This window comes from Thermobia domestica, chromosome 1 (assembly GCF_964235325.1).
Source record: "Thermobia domestica chromosome 1, izTheDome1.hap1.1, whole genome shotgun sequence".
In the NCBI taxonomy this organism is placed as follows: domain Eukaryota; kingdom Metazoa; phylum Arthropoda; class Insecta; order Zygentoma; family Lepismatidae; genus Thermobia; species Thermobia domestica.
Window position 1 is genome coordinate 44,547,058 of NC_137454.1, and position 22,735 is coordinate 44,569,792.

The window sequence follows — 22,735 nt, forward strand, 5'->3', positions numbered from 1 at the left end:
CAATATCTTCTAGGTGATAGAAAAACATGACACAATGTGGTTTCCTTGAAAGGATTATTAAGATACATCACTCACTCATACAGCATTTTCTTTTCTTACAAAGTAGAAAAATATATAATGTGTACAAGAATTACATTTACGACTTAGCAGAACCTAGATCAGTATAAAAGCAGTGGTTTAACAATAGAGTACGTACTGACTTTTTGAAACCTTCATGTTTGGAAAGAGATTTAATTTGAATAGACAAAGAATTAAAGAGTTGTACACCTTTGTGTGCAATTGTTTTCGAGAACAAAGTGGAATTATGAAGAGGAATTTGGAGATCTCTGCAATAGGAATATTAAAACTCCCACACAAGTTTATTAGAAACCAGAAATTATAAGGAGGTCACTGGCAAGAGGATGTGATAAAATGGGGGTCGTGATAGAAATTAGGTTGCGAATCACTGGTCTAGACAAAAACGTAAACATTGTAACAGAAGTTTAACACAAATATAGATAACTACTAAATTACGAGATTGTTATTTCTTATTACAGTGTAAATAATATCCAGCTAACTTTACTTAATTCTCTGGGAATCATCCTATGTATATCCTATAACTACTGTATGTTTCATTGTTAAGTTCACTATTTCACTATGTTCTGTTTAGGGTTCTTGACGTGCTACCATCTAACAACTTAATTGAATAAATGCATACCATATATGGGAACTCTCCAAGGTCTGCATCTTCACCACCCATCATGCGACGATCATTTGCCGACTTACATTTCTCTGAACACTCATCTGGGAGAGAAAAATTAAATCATTTAGTTTTGTCTATTATATTTATTTTAAAAAGAAAAATAAGGTGGTGTGTACAGGTCATATTCTGGCAACGGTACGTAAATACTTGGCTCTAAATAAAGATCTGGAGATCTCAATCTAAATAAAAATTCATATTTCTTGGATTTAGCTTCATCTGCGAGTAAGAGTGCAGAGCTTTTTAAATAAAGATGGGTGACCAGGATTTTTTTTGAGCAAGGCTATACACAAGGCATATGTTTCTATCGTTATATCGGGCTTTCAATTTTCATCCTAGAGATAACCGCCTTAGTATTGAAACATATGCTCAATTGCCTCACAATACTGGGTCAGCATCGAAATTTGGTTTACGTATACTTAAAAGATATGAGGAGGAAGAGGGGCTGACGCGAAGAAAACATTAGAAGGGGAGCTTAGCGACAACAAATTAAAATAAAGACATTGTCATTAATCAGCTGAACAACAATATTTGGGGGCGACTGAAGGAATCTGAGCCCCCAGGTTCCGGCGCGTATGTGAGAAACTTGAATCGATCTCATGACAAAATCCGCAACATTTTAATCTTGAAAGTATATGAATGCCATTCATTCTAGCTTTGAAACTTCTTTGTCTTAATCAAAAATAATATCTGAGGAAACCAAAACACTTTTAAAAAATAATAGTGTTACAGCAATGTATCATTGCCTTCATCAGACATATCATAGTATGATAAAGTGGTTGTTAGTATGATAAAGTGTCTGAGGAAGTCATTGATACATTGCTGAAATTGTAACACTATTATTTATTGAAAGCGGTTTGATTTGATCAGATTTTGATTTTAATTAAGGTAAAAATATTTATTTTGTTATTTCTAGTGTTCTTATTATTACTGAGTCCTGTAAATAGCAAATGATGATGATATTAATACAACTCAATTTTAACATAGATCTGTTTTTCTCAGTATGACTATCAATTTTTAGCGTGTTATTTCAACATGAATGCTTCGGTGTTGTAGTTAGAGGACACAGGTCCCATATTACCGATTTGATAAAGAATGTGTTAAGAGGCGTGAAAATAGCACCGCGGTGGTAAATTTAGTTGAAGGAACTCAAAAACAGAAATAGCGTCATGCAGTGGCGTATTTAGGATTTTGTTTCGGGGAGGGCTAGGCACAACATGTGAATAAGCACTTATATTTTTCCTTCTGGGTGCCTAGAAATTTTAATAAAGTTGTGCATATAACAAATTTATTTCGGGGGGCTTGAGCCCGATATCCACCCCCTAAATACGCCACTGGCGACATTATCATGCGTGCAACACGTGCATTTGCACGGGGTTACAAGTTTCGAGGAGCGGCAAAATCTGTCATAACTATATTTTTAAAATAAATATTACTTGTTGAAAACAGACTTCATGATGATGGTACTTAAATTTACTAAATTGACCTTCCATTTGAATACTACATTCATAAATCATGTTTAGGTCGAATTAGTTTAAGGTCACATGGGCAGTGCTAAAGCAAATGGTCAAACAAATCCCAATATGAATAGCTTGATCGTTGCCAAATACAAGAACTTAATTCTCGAACAGTAGTGAACATCTGTTCCATTAGCTAGTTATCAGTTTTGATATGAAAACTAGTCATGTCTTCGTCACAAACAAGTTTCTTATCATTGAAGGTGGAAACAAGTTTTTGTTTTATTGTTTAAGAGAAGTAAAAGGAAAATCAAGAAATAAAGATAAAAGAGCTGGAATTGCAAACATATATATTGAGATTAATGCTCAATATTGAATTTTATAAAAAAAGATTTCCATGTTTCCTCTGCAGGTGCGTTTTGCTTTATCTTTCACTAACATTATCGTTTAAACAACAGAAATAGACAGAACGAGATTGTAGTTTTCATGTCTTTCTGAGTGCGAGTACTCTCTTCTTTGTTGTTCATGATGGGATAGCATACTTAGGATTTTGCTTTTTCGTGACTTTTAAGATTTTGCTTTCTGGAGAAACGAGTGGGGCAGCAAATGATACCTTTGCACGGGGTGGCAAATGACGCCATTGCACGGAGCGGCAAATTGCCTAGAGCCGGCACTGGCTGTTAGTAACACCCACCTCAGACATGGTGAACGCAAACCTGATCACCGATCAACAAAACCTTTTATTTAGTAAAAAGAATGACTTGGTAAAGATATCATCGCCACCTCAAAATGCTGTGAATCAGATAGGTACAGTTATATTGTACTTTGCCTTGCCGCAATAGCTTAAGTATCTAAGCAACTGGCATTGAGAATTTGTGTTTTTATTTATTTATGTTTTTGCTGTAAGCACTACTTCAGCAATATACTTAAAATTTATACCCAGTAAGAAACAACGTATTATATTTTCTGTAATCTTTCACGTAAATAATTTTGTGGATCTATGAATTTTCGACAAAATTTACATTATCAGAAGTGTTTCCAACTGTTTTCGATGTTCATAAGTCCCATAAAGGCCAGCTGATTAAACGACTAACATTTTAACAGTTTACTCTAAAATTCTATGGAGTTCAAACAGCATCAGGCATATGTTAAAATTTAACATAACTAGGGTAACAACGAGCCATAGTTTTGAGACATTTTTTTACTCACGTTATGTATAATGTCCTTGTAACAAATTTTTAAATCAAATGAGCGACGAAAATAAAATATTGCTGTTGAATGACATGTGTGGCACATTCAGTTTTATTAAAATCGAATACAATCAAAGAAGACTTTATTTCTTTTCCCTGCCTTTGAAAACATAAACTTCAGACTTTTCTGAAATTAATTAAAAAGATTAAGATTCATTATTTCAAATTATTAAGATTTTGGTTTTAGCTCTTATCAGAGGGCTTAATTTTCAAATCTCATTTAACTCTTGCAAAATTATTTGCAAAGTTCTAAATCTGTAATCTCTACTGAGGTAGAACTATTGTTAACTGAACTAAGTCCATAGGTTATGAATAACCCGAAAATCTATCGGCATAGAAAGAGAAATATGTCCGATTCTATCCTTGTCCAAGATAATCCATTCAATCGTTCATAATCTTCCCATTTTCTCTTTAGTTTATCCAAAAGTATCTTGCCCAACGAGTATCACTCATCCGACTAGTCCCGCCATAACGGATATCTTAACTTCATTATTCCTGTCAGAATCGGTGGCATGGTCATGGAATCCAGTTGTCTTGTAGGCGCACTAGTGTGATGGGAAACGGCCTTTACTTTGAAGGTTGATCTTACATGGTCCTGAGCCCATAATAACAGTACACAGCAAAAAAATATTATGTTAACATAATTCAATTTTAACACAGGCCAGTGGTCATAACCAGATTGTCACATTAGCTTATTACTTTAATATCAAGGATCTAGTACTGTGGTTAACACAGGTTCAGTATAACCAGTTTGACACAGAAACAGTGAAAAAATAACATCGCGGTGTGACGGTGTTAAAGAACTAGGTGGATGAACGGAGGAAGGTAAAAATAGTAACAGCGCCATACTGTTCTTCTAATATACCTAGGTATAGCCCCCAAAATTAAAGATGACTTCGCCATTGCTTCGGAATATTAACTGGCTTTCGTAACAATAAGCTAGGAGCAAATTATTGATCTAATACATAAAAAAATACTCTTGTCGGCTCGTCTGTAGAAATAACACCAGAAGCAAACAAACAAAAACACACACACACACACACACATACACACACACAAACAAAAACATATATATATATATATATATATATATATATATATATATATATATATATATATATATATATATACAGTCTGTTACAAAATAACTGCACCACCTAAGAAAAATCGATACATTTTGCGAATTGCTATATATATTATGACAGATATTGATTGCAATAGTTTTAAATTACTTCTCATACATCGTTTGATGTTTTATCTACTACATATATAGAGACAAAAGATTCAAATACAATATATTACAGAATAATAAGCTACAAATAGCCATTATTACAAAAAGTGTGAACATTTTTGTTTTCATGCACTTTGTATGAACGCATGTTACCATGCCATTAATGAACAAGAAATGGATGCGAGTGTTCTTGAACAGTACTGTTAAGTATGTAAAAGCCATAACTGTGTATATACCCTATTCAGTACTTTGTATGTTTCCCATGTGACGCTTTCTGTGCTGCCAAACTACTTGGCATGCTGTGTACGATAGACTGGCACAAAGATTCGTCCAACTCATGGAACCAAACTTGCACCATAGCTTCAATAAGCTCCTTCTTTGTTTATAAGTACTTCCCTGAAAGCTTGCGGGACATGATATGCCATAAATTTTCAATAGGACTCATGTCTGGAGCGTTAGATGGCCACCACAATCTTTGGATATGCGTGTCTGAAAACCACTTCTTAACCACAGCAGCTCTGTGACACGGCGCATTATCATCTTGAAATATGAAATAATCTAAGTTTTTGCCTGAGAAAGGATTCCTTGCTGTTCTAGAAACTTAAAATGTCCATGTAATACTGTGCATTAACTGATCTGTTGCAAATTTCTAGTCTTCCGACACCTTTCGACGTGAAACAGCCCACACCATTACACTATCATCAAACCTCTCTGTCGGTGATATACAGTCGCTATTAAGTTCTTCACCCTTTATCATCCATAGGCGGACGCCACTGCCATTTCCAAGTACCATAAACTTTTTTTCATCGGAGAAAATCACATGTTCCCATTTTTCAACACCCCATGCTTCGTACATGGTAAGAAAGTGTTTCCTGGTTCGTACGTGATTTGTGTTAACTATCAGCTTCTTTCTAAGTGTTTTCTTCCGAATTCCTTGTTCATTTAGCCATCTAACAACTGTTACGTAGCTTACACTAATACCAGTATCATCGGACACAGTTTGAGCAATTTGTCGTGAAGATGCTGCTTTGCTAGTCAGAGCTAGGGCCTTAATTTTTCTGTCTATCCGAGGGCTTGTTTTTCGCCTTCGGCCACATTTGTCTCTCAAAGAAGACTTATTATACATTATTTGCTTTTTAATAACTCTACCAACCCTTGTATGATGCAGTTCAAGTTGTTTTGCAATTTGACGTTGTGAAATGCCACGATAGTACAACGCCAGTAAATTCCATTGTTTACGAGGGGATGTGTCGTTCAGTATTTTACCCATTTCTGGTACGTAATCACATTAACTATTGAGGATCAATCACAAAGCACTAAATATCATATACAGATCATAAACAACAACTCACAAGCACAAAAGGTCACATATAAAACAAAATTGCATCAACAACGATCAGCGGATCACCATTCATTTGTACATACTTGAGGCAGCCATTTGCATAGTGGATGCGCTGCCACCTGTTGAGCAAAGATAACACAAAATCTACGAGTAGCAATAAACAGAAACGTATCAAAATGCAATGGCGAACGTTTGTATGACACGTTAAGCCCCTTTACAGATAAAATTAATTTACAATTTTCTAAGGGAAATTAAAACCTTGAAATTTTAGCAAGTGGTGCAGTTATTTTGTAACAGACTGTATATATATCATGTGTCACAAACAAGTGTGTGTGTGTGTGTGTGTGTGTTTTGCTATGTATAAATGTAGGTGGACTGTATGTACGGGCCATCTACTGGATCCCATTTTTGTCACCTAGAAAATCCATCAATACAATGTTAAGATTCATGGAATATCCAACGTTTTTCACGTAATGACTGACTTTCATGAACACAAAGAACATGTCTGATGTATCACACTTTCTTATGGTACTGGCCTTCTCTTCTCTGATTTTTATGTAGCTACTTGTTGCCAAAGAGGATCATAATGAACGTTAGTTTACCAACTAAATCCAGGTATGAAGGTTTTCAAATTATATCTAAAGCGACTATCGAAAATAGCTTCTCGTGCATCTTCTAGGAGAGGCAGTAGAGTGTGTATATTGTAGTGAGTGTGATAAATAATAGGACACCCGTGCATATATGTGCCCAGTTGTAAATTTTGCTACAAGGTAGTGATTGTATTTATATAATAATATATATTTAGTATACTAACTATTGCTGGAGAATTGTGTGTGAGGATAGTGTGTCGTGTAAAAATGATAGATTGTATTTTCACTTTGTGGCTTTACATTTAATAGTAAACGTACATTTTGACTACTCATCCAGCCTGACGATGCGAATAGTGGTCATGTAGCAAATGATTCCGGATAGATTCCAATTAATCACAAAAAATACTAGCTATTTGCAGAAGTGGTACAGTTTAAATATATGCGCTCAGCTTACATTTGCGATACTACTATGCAACTTTGATTTTTTTCATGTCACCTGATTAATCTAGGTTCACTACTGTTCGCAGAGGTGACAAAATGGATAGGGTTGAATAATATACAAAATGTATTACACTAGAATTTCGTACTACCGTAGCAGAGCGTCCAAAATCCCTAATGTTCATGAATTTTCATTTCTTTTACTTCTAGTAGAAATAGTGTTTCGAAATTTGTTGACGCCTCAAAATGTAGCGAATCTTGCGGACTGGGAGCGACTAGTAATAATTTGGCAAATAACTTACTAGTGCAAAATTTATTTTATTTAAATGTTTTCTATAAATTTGGTAAATCCCTGTGAGGATTTCTTCTATTTTATTGATTTTATTCTAGTTTTTCATACTTTACTCATAACTCTTCTCAGTTCCTGAGAGGTCGGATATTTTTTAATTAGAAATTCTAAATTAAGAGACCACACCACCATTCCGGTAGTGACGGAGTCTCCAAAGTCTGGGCCGAACACGGCGCGAAGTGAGATTTTCATAAAGCCACTGTCTTTGTGGAAATCTCGCTCAAGACACAGACTAGCTCGTGGGCTTGGAGATATTTATCTTAGGTCACGTATTTAGTAGGTCACCTGTTTCGGTACATATGAAAGTATATTTGGCTGTGGATTGTCATATGTCTAAATTCGACCACTTATCTTTGTAGTTTTAGTGTCCTAGCTTATTCTTTTGGCGCGACGCTTTTCTTTTTCCTTCTCTAGCTATCTCTCTATTCTCTTCTTTAAGAATGTTTAGAAATTTTTCAACCTTCGCCCCCAAGTTTTGAACTTGACATATGAAAACAACCATTTAACATATATAATTTGAACTTGAATTACCAACTGAGATGTCCCGAGACACGATTCGTAGAGGTATCCGTTGATGTTGAATATCAAGGGACCGTTTTCCATCATATTTCGACCCACTGCAATAGCGAGCGATACTTTAGTATAGGATTAAATTTTATTTTCGTTCCTTTTAACATTATCCGTTCAGAATTCTCCGTTAGACTATCAGTCATTTCTACTTTAGTTACCATTGTTAACCATAAATGTGAATATTGTTGTAGTTGTTTGGGCCTAAAAGTATTATTAACATTTTTAGAGTCATATATAGTGCCTGCCTCGCACACTAAATGTCCACTATTTTAAACAGAATGCTTAAGAATATGAATTTTATCATTATGTGTGGTCAATTAGTTAATTTGTGATATAGTCGGATTCTCTTATGTGAAGTGTTACAACCTGAAAAATTTATTTGTCGGGGTTATTGATTTGAAGATTAAATGATGATTTAGTATATGCATATTGAGATATAAATGCGTATTGAATATATATATATATATTATATTAAAGTGAAATGTATAATGTTTGGTAGATAAATATGTGTAAAGAGTCTTGGTACCTTGCTCCAAATGGTTGTTGGTTGCCGTAGTTTCAAAATATCCGACAAATATAAAATGTAAGTTTTAAAATACCGCCGCATGTTATATATTCTCTTTAATTTTTGTAATATCATTAAGTAATATGTGTAACTTTTAACATCGTCTATTATTATTACACTAACTGCATGTAGCATGGAATTAAGGCATTTCATTGTAACCCTAATGTATTATTAAATCTACCCTCAAGTTCGTAAACCTGAAATCCTTCTGTGAAATTACATTTCAATTCCATCCCTCATATGCGAATCCTCAAACCTGAACAGTGTTTCCACTCTAGTAATCGTGCTCTCGATACAAAAAAAAAAAAAAAATCCCTTTGGACCTGAACAATTCTCATTTCTCTATACATTGTGCGAATATAACGACAAATGTGTATACCTTGTGATACAAGGTGATAGTGATTTAAAGGTAGTCAGTGAATGGAATGACCAGACAAGTGACGTAGTCGCCATGATATCAGTAACGAAACTTTGTTCTCTTAATCCCGGAAATGGGAGAAATGTATAAATAAATAATTCTAGAGACCGAATATGTGTCGTTTACAAATCATAAACATGATCTCATGTGTGTACATAAAATAAAATGAAGGTAAAACATGGACATAAAAAACGTGCTTTGATAATACTTGTGACTTCACATATCATTTGAAAGTATGTGCGAGGACTCGTTGAATTTTTCTTCTTTCTTTTAGTTTTTTTTATATGAGATAGAGACTAATTCTAACCACTATTTTGAGTGATTTTTAAATTTAATAATGTAGAAACAATTGCCTCTTATTTTTATCAATATTTAAATGATTATTTTTTCTTTAGTCTATCTGTTACTAACGAATATATGTATCTACATAGCTGTAATTCAATATTATATGTGGAATGATACATTTATATGTATACTCATTTGCATATTCACAACACTTAGCGTTTAATTTTTCAATAGATGTAATAAATGTCCACAAATTGCAGTTAGATGATGGTTTCTTTAAAACTGATTCACCTACAACAATACATTGTTCTGTATATATGTGCGTGTGTGTGAATGAATGACAATTTAGTCTTAAGTTGTACCATGTAATATTGATTTATGACGATAGTGTTTATAATAAGTGTGTAATAGCATGTTATATGTATTGGTGTATGACGGAGGTCATGAAAGATATCTAATTCTAAATTAGTCTAATTCCCTCTGGGAGGAAAGCCAGAATAACAGGATGAGCCTGAATAACGACAGTCTTTTCAGGAATCTCAAAACTTCTATTTGTGGAAAATATGTACGTTACTTTGATTTTTTTTTCTTTTTCTTGGCTTATTCAAATGTGTCTTTGATTTCTACCATGGATATTTAGATACTGGATAAAGGTTATTTAACGTTTGGAAATAACAGGCAAACGATTAAATTAAAACTTCTCGTCACCTGGGTTGGGTTAGGGCAACTCCCACTTGTGCAGTTGCCTGGATCTAAGTCAGGGTAGTGTGAGGGAACATGTGTCTCTTCAGGATCATTTCAGAAATAATCTTGAAATAATAGCATTCGAGTATGAATCACCTTTTTAATAACTATTCAAGTTCCTTTACCATATTTCCATCGTTATACAGTAGTCCTTTATCACTAGTTCCTTCTTCCTTTCTCCTTTTCCTGTTTAACTTTTCCTCCTTTTCTCCTACCTTCTTCTCTTCTTAATCACTTTCTTTTCCTCTTTCTAATAAAACTGAAGAGGGATCGTGACTGGGAGTTGTTGCTATAGACACAGTCATTAAATTGTTTTGATGTTTTTCTTCGGAAGTCCGATATGAATGAGTTAATCCTAAACCATACATATGAGGCAAAAATTCCAAAATTCATTTATTTTTATTTCATATTTGGTTAAATTATCATAATTTCAAGATTTCAAAATATACGCGACTCCCCATTCCCACTCACGATTTGCAAAAAAATACTATAATTGTCAAAATTTCAGTTCAATAGTTTATTTCATAGATAGTACCTTAAACATTAGACTTTAGTAGCTATGGGGAAATGCAGAAGAAAAAATACCTAGGGGAAGGCTACGATACAAATATATGGACCAAATAATTCAAAATATAGAGAGTAAAAGATAAAATTAAATGAAAAGTGTACCCCAAGATAGGAAAAGGTGGAAACTGCGTCAAACCAATTGAGAAATTGCTGGCCTAAGGAGAAAAAAAAAAAAAAAACATTTTGATAAAGTAAATATCAAACTAAAAATAAATCTAAAATTTTATGTAGGAGTATTACGCGTACTTACCTTCCGTACTAACCATGCTTTCCTTGCAATAGCAGAACACAGAAAACAAGAAGACACGCCATACGTTCGCCAACGCCATTCGTCTCGTAAAGTAAGTACGAAGTAGGTAGTAATGTTGTCATGCTGAAAATTCAGAAGAATAACAATGCTATTACAAAAGAAATGTAAGAACATTTATGAAGTGTCTAAAACTAGAGGTAAAGATAACGTTTAACTTATTTTTATAGTCATGTCTGAAATTATTTTGGGAGTTTGGATTCGATTAGAATTTAGTATCCATTTCAACAGCGAGGCTATATGAGACGTGCATCTACAGCTTAACGTGAGATCCGAACCGCATTAGCTAAGAATCAAACCCGGGTCTACCTCGCCTAAGATGCGTACGCTAACCATATAGCCGAGGTCCTTTGTGGCTAAGCAAATACCGTACGCGCCTTTGGTGTAGGAGACCTGGGGTCAATTCTCAGCGGGAGCTCATGTGGTTTGGATTTCAAGTTAATCAGTAAATCCACGTGTCATATCGTCTCCCTGATGAATGGAATGTTAAACTCAAAATCAACTCAACTCAACTAATAACATAGCCACGGGACAGCTCTGTAGATCTCATGATCTAAGAAGAAAAGGACATCTTGAATACATATGCTGCTTACTAAATACTTCACCCAGCCAGTATTCATTACGATTCTCAAAATGTTTACGTTTGCTTTGTGAATGAACAGTGAATATTTTAACGTTTTAAAATTCCATGTTTATACAGCAGAAGGAATTAAATATCAGATATATTGTTAATAAATGTATTGTTGGTAAGGTATCTTCCTATCTACTGGACGTTGCGTCCTCTCTCTAACTAAGGCCGGATGCATATTTATTATTCGAATGCTAGTCAAATCTAGATACACGGAGACAGGAAAGGTTACGGAGAGGGAGAGGCCTTAGTGCATTGACTATGTTTTTAAATCAGAACGTTGGAAAGGCCTTTGTTGCATTGTTCGCAGTACTGTACTTCGACAAGACTGTCCTATTCTCTCGTCAACATACACTACGTGATCAAAAGTATCCGGACACCCCTCAAAACATAGTTTTCCATATTAGGTGCATTGTGATGCCACCTACTGCCAGGTACTCATTATCAGCGACCTCAGCAGTCATTAAACATTGTGAGAAAGCAGAAACGGGCGGTCCGCGTAACTCACGGACTTAAACGTGGTCAGGTGATTGGGTGTCACTTGTATAAGAAGTCTGTACGCGAGATTTCCACACTCCTAAACATCCCTAGGTCCACTGTGTCTGATGTGATAGTGAAGTGGAAACGTGAAGGGACACGTACAGCACAAAAGCGTACAGACCGACCTCGTCTGTTGACTGACAGAGACCGCCGACAGTTGAAGAGGGTCGTAAAGTGTAATAGGCAGACATCTATCCAGACCATCACACAGAAATTCCAAACTGCATCAGGATCCACTCCAAGTACTATGACAGTTAGGCATGAGGTGGGAAAACTTGGATTTCATGGTCGAGCGGCTTATCATAAGCCACACATCACGCAGGTAAATGCCAAACGGCGCCTTGCTTGGTGTAAGGAGCGTAAACATTGGACGATTGAACAGTGGAAAAACGTTGTGTGGAGTGACGAATCACGGTACGCAATGTGGCGATCCGATCGCAGGGTGTGGGTATGGCGAATGCCCGGTGAACGTCATCTGTCAGCGTGTGTAGTACCAACAGTAAAATTCGGAGATGGTGGTGTTATGGTGTGGTCGTGTTTTTCTTGGAGGGGGCTTGCACCTCTTGTTGTTTTGCGTGGCACTATCACAGCGCAGGCCTACATTGATGTTTTAAGCACCTTCTTGCTTCCCACTGCTGAAAAGCAATTCGGGGATGACGATTGCATCTTTCAACACGATCGAGCATGTAACATATAATCCATTGATTTTATGGATTTTATGTCATTGGTTATTAGATATTTATAGAAAGATGTCGCTATGAATAATTTATAATATTATATTATTTTGTACCGAAAAAGCCTTTTCGTTTTGCCTATTCTTTTGTTTTTGTTGTTTATGCCCTCTGGTGGGACGTACTAGCACGACGGATGGGCTCTCTCTAGGTGGCCATAGTTGTGCTGGAACGTTCCAGAGAGGAAGTATAATGGTTATGTTTCGCTACTACTATCATAGTTTGTGATCGAGTTATTATATTATAAAAATGTTCTATATACATAATCTACGAGTAATATCTAAAGTATAATTTTGTTGAAGTCTAAAATTTGAATATATTTTCGAAGTTTAAAGTGGAGTGCTGTAACCTCATGTCGGCTGGTTGTTCTATTTGATAGCACGGATTGGCTTAATAAAGCACTGAGGAACGTAAGTAACTTGCTTTTTCCTTCTTTAATGTAACATATAAAGACCCGTTATTCATTTGGTTAGTTTTGGCCATTTTACCTGTAGCTTTTTCACACTTCATTTATTAATAAAATTAGATTCCTGCATTATTACCAATTTGCGTGACTAGTTAGAACAAGTTAGTTGTCACTGAGGCAGAATAGTTTACTCTGTTAATTGGGTAATAGTTTACGATTGAATGTGTTTAAATTCTCTTTCCGCTAAATACCATAATGCAACACCGCTTGTGTTGTTAAATATACAATTTTGATTGCTGGATTTTTGGAAGTTTAAATATATTGTTTGGATTTTTAAACGAGATTGATTGTAGGAGGCGCATTTCAAACGAAAGGGGCGATATTTAATGGAAAACAGGTAAGTAAGTTTAGCAACATTGTTTTATTGGATAAAAACAAGTTTATATCCACTTTATTTTTCAACATAGTCACCATTATTTTCCAAGCACTTTCTGTACCGTGGCACAAGTTTTTTTTATACCCTCTGCATATAAGTTCGCCGCCCGAGAGTTCAGCCACTTCAACAGTGCTGTTTTCAATTCATCTGGTTCTTCAAATCGTTGAGATGAAAGACACTTTTTTAGGTGCAGAAACCTCTGGAAATTCGATGTGTAGAGCGGTAATGGTGAAGCGGCAATTTTCTTTAACTTTTTCATTCACTCGCCGCACCAAGTCGTTAGTATGAATGCTTAATCTTCCACTCTTCTCTTCGTCGTGGATATTTGTACGGCCTTCTTTGAATGCACGTCACCATTGCCGTACCTTTCCTTCACTCATTACACTGTCGCCGTACACTGCACACAATACTCTTTGAATTTCAGCAGCACAGAGCGGACCTCGCACCTGGCGGGATTGTGTATGCGCGCAGCCATTTTAACACGATCCAGCACACACGAAAACAAACAAATGACTGGCGAAACTATGATTGTTTGATAGCCAATGGACCAAGTGATGTTACTGCGCAAGCGTGATCCGATCACTATTGCCAGTCTGTTATAATAAAATAGCGGCCTTTTCTTTTTAAATGCGCCTCGTATGAGTATTATTCTATGAACTCAAATCCTACTACCGCTATTCAGATATATAAATCCCCTTGCTTGTTAGTAGCGATAATAGATTACGCATCTTTTCTATATTTCAGTGTGGTCTTTTCGAAACCACTATAATTAATAACGGGGGAACAGATCGATGTGCTCTCCTCTTCTACCCATACGCATACGCTAGTTTTCGAATTGGAGGTTATATGATTAAATTGAAAATATTAAGTATACCGAAAATAGCGTAATACAAGTAGCGTAATACAATAGCGTTATACATTATTCCAGCACAACTATCTATTAATTTTCTGTATACGGAAGGGGTGGTAATCGTGGAATACTACGATCATTTGTAGATATACGAAAGAAAAAGTTCAGTATTACATAATTTATGGTGAATAAGAATTTCAGTATTGCTCGCAATGAAAGAGTAAATTATACGGGTTGTGAGTTCGATACTAGAGGTCTCCGGTTTGATCCAAGTGTTGCTTTTGGATTTTCTCATTTGTAAAAGCTTATTAGTTGGTATATTATTACATGGACTGTGCTATTCTTGTTAAATCGGAGTTTATTTCCTTATTCGAACATAACATGGATCTGTATAAAGATGAAAAAACGGATGGTAAAAAAAAAAAATAATAGTGGACGACGTGATTAGTCTTATGAATGTCGTCGGACCTATTAGTGGCCACCGGAGTGTTTATATATATATATATACATAGTGATAAGGACCTTGAACTGATTGCCCAGAACACCGAGTCTATAAAGTTAGAAGCCCCAATGGATTTGTCAAAACCAAAACTGTGTGATATTGTTTATAAAAGTAGAAATGATAAGATGAGGCAAATGATTTTAAATCCTGTATTTATCAACCGTGCTAGCGAATCGAGTATTCCACACTTGCAGGCGAAGGCTTGCGACCTTCAAATAGGTTTCTCTTTATCTCATTCATTGTCTCGAGGCTATCAACCTACTGAACAATATATAAACTTTTCTTTGGGGACATGGTTTTCAAAACAAAACTGTTGCTATTCTTTTAAATCGGATAAACTAATGAACTCAATAGCCATAATACCTTTTGAACGAATGATGGCGAATTTGGCCTTTTGTGCTGGACACAATGAAGCGTTATTGTTCGAGTGGCTGCTAGAGTTATATTAAAATGTAAAAACAATGTTGTATTCTTTTGACATCGTATTAATTGCTTCAGTTTCTAGAACTGGAGGCACTTTAAAACAAATTCTTTTAGAGTCCCTTACTAATAACTGTGAGTGGCATGGGGTTACAACTCGGATACAAGAAGATTTAATTTCAGAAACCGGATTACGTGTAATAAAGCAGCATTATTTAGAACGTTTGCAAGACAGGGATGAAAATATAATGAATATTTCGACCACGTGTGTGACTGTTATTATATATTATTTGGTGAATATGATTCAATTCCAATATTGTATTACATATTGGGAGGTATGAATCCCCGATTGCCTTTTAAACATTTCCGATATTCTGAACTAGGAAGTCTTGAAAAACTAAAAGATAGGTTACAAACTTATAACTTGCAGCAACAATCAGTGTTAACTTATGAACGTAAGCTTTCCGAGATGGCTCGACAAGTGCGAATTAAGTGCCTACTTTGTCATGGAAACCATAAACTAGTTAATTGTCCCCATAGTCTGCAACCTACTCACAATAAAGGTGTTCTTTAAGAGAAAAAAACTACAATAACATCAGTAGTTTTAAGAAAGGAAGTGTGCGGACATTTAACGATAAAATGGTGCATCGTCCCCTTGCTGCTTTTGTTAAAGCAATTATATAGAATCATGTTGAAGGGGTAATTGATACGTGTTCGACCGTTAGTTTAATCGACAACGCATTAGTAAAATTGTTGGAGAATAAACAAATAAAAAGGAAAAAAAGAAAGTTTTGTTGGTTCGGGAATAGACGAGAGAACAGTCACTATTAATGAATCTGTGGAAATACCTATCCCGATTGACTCTGTTACTATGAATTTTTCATTCGCCCTTATTTCACTCCAAAATTTATATTGGGTATTGATGTCGTTAAAGCTAATCATATTGTTATAGATACAGTGAACGACGTAGTGATAGTGAAGGGTGGACAAGTGCTTGCCCCTATATTTTATAAACGTTACATACCATCCAGTACAAACATTAATGAATCTTCTAAGTCTTCTGTTAGTGGAGATGTTCAGCGGAACCGGAGGGGGAGAATAGAGTTGTTTTGGCCCACGTGTATTCTGAAAAGCCGGCCCCAGAGGGAGGTCACTAACTGAATCCAGGGAGTGGTCGGTGTGTGATGCTGAGAAACAACAATCCAGTGGTTCATGCCTTGATTGATAATACGATGTCAGCGAGTCGGTCCCCTTTCGCGGGATCGAGCCAGGAGTCCGGTCTTCAGAGGATAGTACCCGAAGAGTCGTTTTCTTCTACTAATGGCACTCAGGCCTACGCAAAAGGGGAGCCACCTGCTGTAGATCCTCAATTGGATAATCCTGAAGGATATCTTCAACATTATGTAGAGCAGTTATATGCTTCGTACTTCGATGTTTTTACCGAAAATGTAGGCACAGTACGTAACTATACTTTAGATATTCATGCAAACGATGAATCATCAATACGGTTAAAACCTTATCCTTTGCCCCGTCAAGACCAGAAAGAGCTTGATAAAATTTTGGATAATTCATTAAAAGATAACATAATAGAAAAATCAACGAGTCCATGGGCATTACCTGCCTTTTGGTGGATAAAGACGGGAAATAAGAGACTCGTAATCGACTATTCTAAATTGAATAAAAGGTTAAATATTTTTTCTCAGCTTTCTCCTATTATGGAGGACGTTCTTTCGGCTTTAAGCAAAGGAAAAGTGTTTTCCGTGGTCGATACGTCTTCAGCATATTAACAATTATTATTGTCAGAACGTTCTAAAAAATTATACTTCTTTTATAACTCATCGCGGTAGTTATATGTACCAAAAGTTACCTTTTGGATTAACAATGGGTAGTTATGGTTTAATGGAAGTACTTAATAAGTTATTGTATGGTTTTGAAGAATGAAGGAATTGAATATTACTATGATGATATAATCATTTTTAGTAAAAGTGTAGAACATAAAGTTTTGCTAGAGTACTTACTATTTTTCGTAATAATGGGATCACAATATCACCAACTAAAAGTTTATTGTTTCAAACCAAGATAAATTATGAAGGATTTGTAATTTCAAATGGAAACTTGGAAATGGATCCTAAAAGAATTGATGTTATACGAAATTTACCCCCGCCAAAAATCGAAAAGCTTTAATATCTTTGGCAGCATTTCTCCAATTTTATAGGAAATTCGTTGAAGAGTTTAATGAAATCATGTATCCTATACATAAGTTGCGCGAAATTCGGACAAAATTTGGAAATCGGAGCAGCAGGCCGCTTTAGACAAAATAAAGGAGTTGTTTGAAACTCAGGTTGTCTTAAAGTTACCGGGATTAGACCGGAAGTTCATAGTACGAACGGATGCAAGCACCCGGGCCCTTAGCGGGGTCGTCGAGCAAATGGATAGCGCCGGTAATATTAAGCCTGTGAGTTTCTATTCGCGAACTCTTAAGCCAGCGGATTTTCATAAGTGTGTGTGTCATCTTCAGTTGCAGGCAGTGGTAGAAACTCTTGAACGACATAAATTGTATTTACGTAATTGATTTGATCTTTTGATTGATAACCAGGCATTTTCGTACGCCTTGAGTAACATAAGGAGGATGAAAAAGTAAGGCAGCTTATTGTATAGGTTAGCATGCTTTAATTTTGTTGTTAAACATTTGTCATCGGTCCAAAATATCGGTGCAGACTTGATTTCACGGATTTATGATCCTTTCAATTTTGATATTTATGATACCACTTTAGGCGAGGAAGAAATTAAGAAAAAAATGTTAAATATAAATTTCTGGAATAATCTCAATTCTTCTATTTCCATTAAGAAACATCAGTTGCGGGACCCTCAATACAGAGTATTGAACAACTGCAGCAAGGCAAGGAAGTTAAATCGTTTAAATTAGTGAATGGTGTTCTTTGTAAGAAAACCAAGGCCCAGGTTCGTCCGTTTAAAATTTTTGCTCCCACCGCCTATGATTATGGATCTGTACCATAATGACCCACTATTGGGGTTACACCTAGGTGTTCATAAATCAATCAATAGAATCGCCATGAAATACTCGTGGGATCGGATTTTTAAGGACGTTTATAATTATATTACTTGTTGTAACTTATGCCAACGCGCAAAAGCGAGTAATGTTACCCCGCGGGGAGAGTTAATCTCTGAGGTAAGCAAAATTATTAATTCCCATTGGGACATTGACACCCTAGGTTCCCTGCCAAGGACTAGTGCTGGGCGATACATATTGATAATTGTTGATATATGCAGTAATTTTTTAATGTTGGAGCCTCTCAGGGAATTGAAAAGTTCTCTTGTTATCAGAATATTACGTTAATTGATGAACCGACACGGTTATATTCATAGGGGCCGTGATGGCTCAGTGGTAGAGCGTTCATCTCTGGTGCTTGGGGTCCCGGGTTCAAACCCTGCTCCCGCCCAGATGAACTTTGTGGTGGACAAACACCGTGTGCGTGGGGTTTCTCGGGGTTCTCCCGTTTCCTCCCACTTTCTTCATTCCACCATTTCATTCATCTCTCATCATCACCGTCTCCTTTAGCCTAACCGGCATAACCGTGGGACGTAAAACTCAAAGATTTCATTTCATTTTTTTCACGGTTATATTCATATTTTTTCCCCATGATAATGCATCTATTTTTACATCCCAGACTTTTCGTGATTTTCTCGTGAGATTGTGGATTAGAGATTGTCGGGTATCACCTTATTTTCCAGCGCGAATTCGGCGGAACGTCCAATAAGAGTAATTAAAGATATTTTGAAAACAAATGTTCATGATAAACAGGAAGATTAAGGATAAGATTGGGAGAGATAGAATTGTCTTTGAATAATTCTATCCACGAGGAGATATGTGTTTCTCCCATGGAGATGAAATATAATTATAACGTCAATGATCCGCTAGACGTGAAATAGAAGATCGATACTTTATTTCGGAATAAACCAGATCGGGATGCTTTGCAATGTACTATTCAAAATATGGAGAGAGCGTGGCAACGCCGTGAACGATTGTATGACCAAAATAGGTCCACACTGATTATTATCAGGTGGGACAGAAAGTTCTTTTAAAATCCCAACTGAAGTCTTCATTAACAGATCATATTAATAAAGGATTATCTATTCGATGGTCAGAACCGTTGGAGATAATTAAGCTGTTCACGAACAACATATTACTCGTTCTGAATGTAGAAAATCCGATAGATGTGAGAAGAACGCATGTGGCATTAGTAAAGAGGTTTCGTGAAGGGAGGTCTGTACCGTGAATTTTTGTCACCGTATTGCTTTTAATACATAGAGTCCTATGAGTAATTATAAGAGAGTAATATTGAAATTTTGAGTATACTGTAAATTATTATATTTATATGTATGTAGCTTGTTTTTGGTGTTTTCATACTGTTTCTTTTTTTCTATTTATGTAGGGTGGCCACCTGCTTATCTAGTCATGTTTGTTCAGCTTGTTGTTTTGTATCCATTTGTTACGAACATAATTGAAACCCATGATTTCTTGGTATGCTTATGGATTGCTGGAAGGAGGAAATGTTCAGAAATTTTAAAGCTCGGATACATACATTTGTATTTTTGTTATTTCGTCAGGTATTGTGTTATGTTATTAGAATCTGTTTGGAGATTATACCTACATAATATTTATTTTGCACCCAAAAATAAATACTGATATATCGAAAAATTACATTTTATCATATGAATTGTTACTATTTATTAGCATGTTATTTTGATGTTACGGTTCTATTTAGTGTTCGGCTATAATTACAATTAACGATTTCTGACACATTTGCAAATAGTTTAACTAGTTGAATATACGGCGAATTCGGATGGACGTATGTGGATTGATTTTTCTCGTCATATTAACTTTTCTTAGTATGAGTGTTTTGGTATGGTTGACCTAGGGGGATTTTTTAAATTTTTTTGTATGGTTGTTTGGAGCTGGCCATAGTTGTGCTGGAACGTTCAAGAGAGGAAGTATAATGGTTGTGTTTCGCTACTACTATCATAGTTTGTGATCGAATTATTATATTTAAAAAGTGTTGTTCTATATACATAATCTACGAGTAATATCTAAAGTATAATTTTGTTGAAGTCTAAAATTTGAACATATTTTCGAAGTTTAAAGTGAAGTGCTGTAACCTCATGTCGGCTGGTTGTTCTATTTGATAGCACGGATTGGCTTAATAAGGCACTGAGGAACGTAAGTTACTTGCTTTTTCCTTCCTTTAATGTAACATAGAAAGACCCGTTATTCATTTGGTTAGTTTTGGGCATTTTACCTGTAGCTTTTTGACATTTCATTTATTAGATTCCTGCATTACTACCAATCTGCGTGACTAGTTAGAACAAGTTAGTTGTTACTGAGGTAGAATAATTTACGCTGTTAATTGGGTAATAGTTTACGATTGAATTCGTTAAAATTTTCTTTCTGCTAAATACCATAATGCAATACTGCTTGTTGAATTGTTAAATATACAATTTTGATTGTTGGATTTTTGAAAGTTTCAATATACTTTTTGGGTTTATAAATGAGATTGTTGTATGAGTCTTATTCTATGAATTCAAATCCTACATCTTTTCTATATTTCAATGTGGTATTTTCGAAACTACTAAAATTAATATCGGGGGAACCGATCGATGTATTCTCCTCTCCCACCCATACGTATACGCTAGTTCTCGAATTGGAGGTTATATAATTAAATTGAATATATAAAAGATACCGAAAGTAGCGTAATATAAGTATGGTTACAATCACCTGTTCATACTGCACGGTCTATGGCGGAGTGGTTACACGAGCATAACATCCCTGTAATAGACTGGCCTTCACAGGGTCCTGACGTGAATTCTATAGAACACCTTTCAAATGTTTTGGAACGCCGACTTGGTGCCAAGCCTCACCTACCTACATCGATACCTCTCAGTTCAGTACTCCGTGAAGAATGGGCTGCCATCCCCCAAGAAACTTTCCAGCACCTGATTGAAAGTATGCCTGCGAGAGTGGAAACTCATCAAGGCTAAGGATGAGTCAATACCATATTGAATTCCAGCAGTGCCGATGGAGGGCGCCACGAACTTGTAAGTAATTTTCAGTCTGGTGTCCGGATACTTTTGATCACATAGTGTATGACTGGCCGAAATGTAGAAACCTGGAGGAGCAGCCGGTGAGTCGTCCTGGCTACATTACCTCCTCCTATGTGCTGACGAAGAAGCACACGTGATAAACCCTGCTTCATAGGTTGATAATTGTACAAAGAAAGTTAAAAATACGGTGCAGCCAACATTTTGCAATAATTTATCCAACAGTTTTGACTTCCAACTCCTAATCGCAATAGTACTTCTTTTGTGTGGACTACACTGGCAATTTTATTAGTTCGCAAATGCTCGGCAAAGTGGTAGGGCTAACGTTGGCAATTTTATTGATTGGGAAATGCTTTGCAAAATGGTAGGGCTAACGTTGGCAATTTTGTTTGTTGACAAATGCTCGGCAAAGTGGTAGGGCTAACGTTGGCAATTTTATTGATTGGGAAATGCTCGGTAAAGTGGTAGGGCTAACGTTGACAATTTTGTTTGTTGGCAAATGCTCGGCAAAGTGGTAGGGCTAACGTTGGCAATTTTGTTGATTGGGAAATGCTCGGCAAAGTGGTAGGGCTAACGTTGGCAATTTTGTTGGCCTGCAAATGCTCGACTAAGTAGTAGTACCAACGTTAGCAATTAGAGACTATCATTTCCTATTATTGTCTATTGCTTGTGCTGTTAACGAAAGTAATGAAGTTTGAAACATTCCCTTCATTCCGCCTATGGGCCACATTGTTCTGACCAGGACTGATGTGTCGTACTTCTATCCGAATCGCATGTGAATCCCATAGAGACTCGAATCGAGGTCTTTCGAACGAAGAGCAGGAATGGTAATCAAGTACCGACGAGAAACCTATATAGTCAACTACTTTTGTGGATATATCAAGACAGTTGATCTGAAACTTGGAATATATTTAACTGTGCTAGAAATAACAATAGACCCTAATAACTGCTACAGTCCAAGAAGGGCTTTAAATGTAGTGTGATTATTAATGGCTTTTTAAATCTACAGTTTGTTGTTTCTTTGTGAGCAGCTCCACACTTGGTATGACTAAGCTAGTGAACACCCCAAAAAGCTTCAGTTGTTGGAGAACCGAATCCAGAACCAGGCACAGAGAAGGCAACTCTTCTACACACTTTCTTCCAGAAGAGTTTTCCTTGGGGAACAGAGGTAAAATAAAAATATGAAAGGGCTGCACTGGAACACTATTTGCTCAAGCAGAGGAAGTTGACAAATTTCGGGCTCTAACGCTCTC

At 36.0% G+C, this 22,735-nt stretch overlaps 1 protein-coding gene across 1 annotated transcript in view; it reads right to left on the bottom strand.

Annotated features, from left to right (window-relative positions):
• Positions 1-22,735, bottom strand: part of LOC145681232 (transmembrane protease serine 9-like) — a 140,975-nt gene that overhangs the window by 112,201 nt on the left and 6,039 nt on the right. The window contains exons 2-3 of the mRNA XM_081752818.1: positions 10,796-10,918; positions 698-783 (exon numbers count right to left, since the gene is read on the bottom strand). Coding sequence (XP_081608944.1) covers positions 698-783; positions 10,796-10,874 — 165 coding nt within the window. The 5' untranslated portion in view covers positions 10,875-10,918. The remainder of the gene's footprint in view (positions 1-697; positions 784-10,795; positions 10,919-22,735) is intronic.